The sequence below is a fragment of the Myotis lucifugus genome, unplaced genomic scaffold (genome assembly GCF_000147115.1).
Source record: "Myotis lucifugus unplaced genomic scaffold, Myoluc2.0 scaffold_7620, whole genome shotgun sequence".
Taxonomy (NCBI): domain Eukaryota; kingdom Metazoa; phylum Chordata; class Mammalia; order Chiroptera; family Vespertilionidae; genus Myotis; species Myotis lucifugus.
This window is the reverse complement of record NW_005878668.1, coordinates 561-7,512: the sequence shown is the minus strand read 5'-3', so window position 1 is coordinate 7,512 and position 6,952 is coordinate 561. Positions and strand designations below refer to the sequence as shown.

Genomic DNA, 6,952 nt, shown 5'->3' with positions numbered 1-6,952 from the left:
GGGGCGGGCGGGGGGGGTTCGGCTTTTCTCCCCTCAACTTCTTTAATGTATCGAAATATTCAAATACCAAAGTCAGTCCAACGAACGGGAGCAGCTCTGAGGAATAATGTACTTTTTATCTTACACAGCAAACGCAGCACACTACGGCCAATCTTCGTTCTCGGATAGTCTTAGGGCCGACCACTAATTTATGTCGCTAAAATTATCAGACTGCAATACTTTTCCCAAAATAAGCAGAAAACCCATTCCTTATAGATGGAACTACATAGAATGCCAATTAAAAAATGATAGGTTCTGCCGGCCAGTGTGGGTCAATGGTTTGTTGGGGGCCAGATGTAAGCTGGCAAGGTCCTTGCACCTGTAGGGGCTAGCAAGGCTGGGATTCTCACCCACACAGTTTTCCCAGACTTGTTTGGATGGCGTTTATCAGTAGAATAAGAGCAACATTTGTAGAGCCTTTCATAGCTTACCAAGAAGTCTGTAATTATTTACTGAGATATGCTGTACTGAGAACTTGTCCTTCTGCTGTGTCCTTCCCTTAGAGATTAAGAGGAACAAAGAATACATTCCTCTTGACAGACCTCCTATTCAATGTGTTGTGTATAAATAAGATTGTGTGGCTAATAAACTCGCTTCAGTTCATCGAGAGAACTGGAGTCCTCCCGACCCCGCTTTCCTGTCTTTCTTTCTTTTCTCAATTCCCACCTCCCTGCCTCAGCCCGGCTCAACCCTGTCAGGCTGGCCCTGACAGATCTGGCGCCCGAGCTAAGGGACTGAGGAACTGGGAATAAGACGGTGAGGAACTCCGTTGGGCTTGGAGAGACGACGGTGAGAAACTCCTCCAGATAAAGAGTGCACTCGTTAAGGTAAGGGAGGAGCAATTTTTTGATAGTCGGGAGTAAAGCATGGGGCAGTTAGAATCTAGAGAAAATGCTCTTTATGGGCAAATGTTAAAGTTTATGCTCAATAGTAAAGGAACTAAGGTTAATGACAAGCAAGTAGAAATTTTTTAAAAATTCATTCAGGAGGTCTGCATTTCCTTATTGAATTTAATACGGGATTGTTTAGATCCCAGGCATGACCATAATCAACCGTCTCTTAAGCCAGAAAAAAAGGAGAAGCAGTGTGATAGCACAAAACAGGGGTCTAAAAAAGACAGTATATTAAAAAGAAATAATGTAACTTTTAAAGACAATTTAACTCCTCAAGATGAGGGGGATTTTGAGGAAGCTGCTGCTCTTTGTCATGATGATAATACAGGTATTGTTCAGGCAAAAGAGGAGGAAAAATGTTTTTCTGCTGGAACTGAAGAGGGCAGTGATATAGAGGATGTGTTGGAATGCTTTTTAGAAAAATTAAAGCTTCTTGGCAAGAAAAAGAGAAGCCGCGGGGGCCGTTCCCGCCGCTCTCCGCTGCCTTGTGCAGCACCAGTTCCACTTTCCCCTCTCCAAATGGCTTTGCAGGAGGCACAAAAGTGTGGTGAGGAATTGGGCATTCACGCCTTCCCTGTTATGGAACAGGTGAACCCTCACATGGGACAGCGTGAGCGTGCTTATGAACCGCTTCCTTTTAAAACCTTAAAAGAGTTAAAAACAGCCTGTGCTCAGTATGGGCCCACTTCCCCTTATACTTTAACCATCTTGGAAACTATGGCCTCAGAGGCTCTCCCACCTAATGATTGGAGAGCTATTGCCAAGGCTTGTTTATCAGGAGGGGATTATCTCTTGTGGAAATCAGAATATGATGAAAAGGCTAAGGAGCAAGCTTCTCGTAATCGAGCTGCCCAGATTAATATTTCTTATGAAATGCTGGTAGGTGAAGGAGTTTATGCTGATACCCACAATCAAATTCAATACCCCCAGGAAGCTTATGGACAGATTAATGGAGCTGGGATTAGAGCCTGGAAAAAGTTACCCACCTCTGGTCAGAAAACAGAGGAGCTCTCAAAAATTATTCAAGGGCCAGATGAAAAGTATCAGGATTTTGTCTCTCGGCTATTACAGGCTGTTGGCCGAGTAGTGGTGGATGGAGAAGCTGGCATGTTAATAGTTAAACAGTTGGCATATGAAAACGCCAGCACTGCCTGCCAAGCTGCACTGCGGCCCTATCAAAGACAGGGGACTCTCTCAGATTATATCCGAATTTGTGCAGATATTGGTCCCTCATATATACAAGGAGTTGCCATTGCAGCTGCATTAAAGGGAACCACCATTAAAGGAATTCTTCAGCAACAATTTAGCACAGGGAAAAGTCCAACATACAAGTGTTACACTTGTGGAGGAACAGGACACATAGCAAAACAGTGTCCTTCTAATAAAGGGATTAATAAAGGAAATGGCAGAGGTCCCAAACAACCTGGACTGTGCCCTAAATGTAAAAAAGGAAAACATTGGGCAAATGAGTGTAAATCTAAGACAGATATCCAGGGAAATTCTTTGCCTCAACACCAGTCGGGAAACTACCAAAAGGGGCCAGCCCAGCCATGGCAAATAACAGGGGCATTGTCTATTTACCCTCCTGTCTCTATGCCATCTCAAGGCCAGCAGGCTGCACAGCACCCAGCCTGCCCCAGAGAGCAAAATAGATACAAGAGCTATTCCGAGCAACCCCCGGAAGTACCGGGCTGGACCTTGGATCCATAGGAATAAGACATTCTGTCTGCCCTGGGTGCTGCCCTTGCCTACTGAAATAAACAAAATACCATTAGATTTAAAACCTCCCACATAGAGAAGAAATGATGATTTCCTTGCATTTCCGATACAGCTACAGCAAATGCCACCAAATCTGAAATTTAAAAATACGTCTGGGATTTCTGTACACGTGTAAAGAGAAAACTAGCTTGGAACTAAGGCGCGCATTGTCTGATTTTGGACATTTAGATAGAGTTCTAAGCTGAAATCTCATTACAAATGTACAAAATAAAACCCAAGACTGATTATTTCCTAAGAAAAATGGAAAATTTGACCCAAAGGAAAAAAGATGCTGGCTAGATTTTAGCTGCAGGATTGGCATTTCCATAATAAAGAACAGTTTTTAAATACTAATAAAGAATATTAAAAAGTTAACCTCAAGGCCAAAAAGGAAATTCAGTAAAATTATCTCTGTTACAAAAATTTGCTAAAGAATATGCCTTAAAATAAGAAATTAGATTTAAATCTCAAGAATTATTGAAATATATTAATTATAAAAATCTAAGCCCAGGTAAAAGACAGCTACACCCTTTAATTAAGGCTGGCTTCCCAAAGCAATTTCTAATAGAGGAAGGGCTAGCCTCCCTTCCCCCAACAGAGCAGGTAGGCCAAAAATTTCCTTCCAGTGACAACTTTTAAAAAGAGGCTTGCTTCTCAGTTTCCCATCCTTAGTAGAAAGAATATAACTAATTTGCATTTTAATGGTTACCTGTTTCCAGTCAATGGCAGCCCAAGGCTTTGAGAGTTTACTAAATTGAATTAGATATTCTGAAATAACAAAATGCTAAAGTATTAATCTAAATTTCTCTCATGAAAAATCTAAAGGACAGAATTAAATCTATTGATTATGTCATGTATTTTTAAAGTTTATTCTTAAAAATGTTACTGATTGAGAAATGCTAAATATTTAACTTGCCAGCTAAGAGTTTAAAGTTCTGGTTAAAAAAATTGGGAGAAATCATATAATTATAGTAAAATTTCAACATTTATCTAATTGAAAAAAGAGGATAAATTCTGTTATCCCAACCAAAAATTTTAAATACAAAGATCAGTTTTAATTTAATTGATATATTTTAATAATTATAAAAGGTATATAATCTTTAAATTATATACACATATATATTTAATACTCTTTTAAGTTAGATTTTAAAACTATAATCAAGGAATGACTTTAGGACATTTCATGGGCCCTGAAATGTTTTCAAAAGTTTATTCTCTCTTCTTAAAGGATTTTTTAATAAAGCCAATTTAATATACTTGAAATCACATAGAAAGCTTTATCAAATAAATATTAATAAATATATATTTTAAGTTTTTGCCTCTAAGAAAGGGCAAAACAAGTTATCTTATTTAATATTTCTTAAAATACAACAGTAGAGTTTTAAGATATATTTTAAAATAACAAAAGCTCATTAATAATTTTTAATATTTTACAACAGCATATTATACATTTATTCCAAACAAGCTTACAAACTAATTGTTTGGCAGCAATTTAATAAGAACATGAAAGGATTTTATCCCTTCCACTGTGTGGAGGGCCCCCTGGGAAGGCACTTAAGCATTCTATATTGACCTCTCTTGCCCTTTTTGCCAAGGGGGTCCCTCTTCCAATTGCCTACAGCTGTTACCTAAGCTCTCTGTTCATACTGAGGTTGAAGCCTCATGGTAGCTGGTACCATGGATCTGTCTCTTGCCCAATGGCGTAAGCTGGGCCCTCTCTGGAGAACAAATCTGGGTTCCCCATGATCAATGCCGGGGCCCCGCCAGCAGGCGAGGAGATCCAAAGGCAGTTACTGGGCATGGAGGCCACAGGGGCATACGCTACCAAGGAGACAGAACTAAACCTCACATCACCCTGCTTGGCCCCGGAGGATGGCTGGTTAGTCAATGACGGGTAAGACCCCTCTGGGAGGGGCGACCTAAGACAGGCACAGTCGCAGGGGGCCTCAGGGGAGAACTTGGGGGTCAACAGAGGTGGGGCAGAGATCCTCACACCCCCAACTATGCAGGGGCTTGAATACTCGCCCCTTCTGAGGGAGGTCTCCTGCCCCCATGGCTGCTGCGCTTCCCATGCCCAGCTCAGATCGGGACCTAGATAACAGAAAGAGACTTAGTCCAGCCGAAATCGGTACCCAGATAACAGAGACTTGGCTAACAGCAACTACCCTATATCTAAATCCAGCTTAACACCAGGAATGCTCAGGGCCTTCTCAAGGATACAAAATAATCCTTTCCATTAATATTTACAGTATAAACTAAGATTGTTATTAAAGTATTAAATTTGACAGTAAAATAGTAGTCAAGTTTTCAGATTAATTAAAATTATTCAAAAAGTATTAACTATAATTATCATTTCATAGTAAAATTGCTTAACATACAATAAACCTAAAGCAGTCATATTTTTGTACAAAAAATTAAAATTTAAAGTTATCTAGACTTCATTATATAATTTCCAAAAGCCTCCTAATAATTAAATTTAAAAAAAGGGGGGAGGATAGTGGAAATATAGTGGAAGAATACCATATAAGGAAAAATATCCTGTAACTAATTTACATCTAGAAAAATTTTTTCATTTATAATGCTAATAACAAGACACCCATGAAAACACATATGGTGTCAAATAAGCCAAAGGAAAATCGTTTGGACAAAAATTAAAAGAATCCCAAGTCTAAATTATAGATATGATTCCTTTATTAACCTTTGGTCGAGAATACGTTTGTATATTTTCAGAAAACAACTCCAAGACCATATGGATTCCTGCAACAGAAGAGAATTATCAGGACTGCTCCAGCCACAGAATAGCAGTGGCCCTGTGAGACAACAAGAAGAGAAGCAGTCCAGAAATAAAGATGGTGAAGACGCCTTATCATGCTAGCAGTCAGCAGCTGTGCGTCGCTGCAGGTTGCCCAGGACCAAACCAGAGAGGGTCGGACCTGCATTGCCACCATTTGTCCACCATCCAGAACTGAAATATTACTGCTGACATGTACACATAAAAAACTGCCGGACACTGAAACATGAACTTTGCCTAAAAAACAAAGAAGGGGGATCTGTTGGGGGCCAGATGTAAGCTGGCAAGGTCCTTGCACCTGTAGGGGCTAGCAAGACTGGGACCCTTACCCACACAGTTTTCCCAGACTTGTTTGGATGGCGTTTATCAGTAGAATAAGAGCAACATTTGTAGAGCCTTTCATAGCTTACCAAGAAGTCTGTAATTATTTACTGAGATATACTGTACTGAGAACTTGTCCTTCTGCTGTGTCCTTCGCTTAGAGATTAAGAGGAACAAAGAATACATTCCTCTCGATAGACCTCCTATTCAGTGTATTATGTATAAATAGTATTGTGTGGCTAATAAAGTGGCTTCAGTTCATCAAGAGAACTGGGGTCCTCCCGATCCCGCTTTCCTGTCTTTCTTTCTTTTCTCAATTCCCACCTCCCTGCCTCAGCCCGGCTCAACCCTGTCAGGCTGGCCCTGACAAAGACAGAGGTCAATGCCCCATAGTCAGGGAGCCCTAGGGGGCCACCAGACCGGCAAGGTCACATGCTTCCAGCCTGAAGAGAACAGGAACAAACAAAAGCTCCTTTGTTTACCTAGAAGCATGTATTCTCAGGCTTGGGAGGAACCAAAAGCTTATTCAAAATAACTAATCAGCTTCCTAAACTTTTGGGGCCTTGCATTGGGGTTCACTCCTCTAGCGGACTATCTTTTTCCCAGGTTAGGCTGACAGGCCTCTATGGACTAACACCTCCTCCCCCTGTGCCATTTTGACTTTATTGTTAATGTCTTTACCTTCCTCATTGTTCTATCCCTTCTCACTTTGAACAATGTGATATAAAATCAATAATCTTATGCTGGGGCTGACCAGCAGACCCTGATGGATGAATAATTACTCTGACATAATGTTTGCTGTGAAAGAGAGGACTAAGGGACTGCCTAGCTAAAGGAACCAGACAGCCTCAATCACCCACCTCATTAGGTTTTTATTGTAACAGCAGTTTCAGATAAGTTTATCTTTTAGATACAATCAGTAGGGTAAGTAATCTTGGGGGCACACATGTGTTTGTAATAGCCTTTAAGAAAGGACACCTAAAGATTAAGCATAAGGATTCCAGTAAACACCCGGGGGTCTGCACATGCACAGACTTGTTTGGAAAGGTCAAGGAACAATTAGGGGTGCCGCCTTCAGCACTCTTCCCTTATCTCAGAATGTCCTCCTTACAAACTTTCCAACCAAGTCTCCTGTACTCCCCAACAATCT

General features: G+C 40.7%; 1 protein-coding gene across 1 annotated transcript; it reads left to right on the top strand.

Moving 5' to 3' along the window:
- Nucleotides 1–1,310: 1,310 nt before the first annotated feature.
- On the top strand, nt 1,311–2,688 carry LOC111824811 (endogenous retrovirus group K member 10 Gag polyprotein-like; the record flags this gene model as incomplete). The annotated part of the gene is made up of 1 exon (XM_023749391.1): nt 1,311–2,688. A coding segment is annotated over one exon (1,332 nt), but the record flags the coding sequence as incomplete, so codon positions are not given.
- Between the last annotated feature and the right edge of the window lie 4,264 nt (nt 2,689–6,952).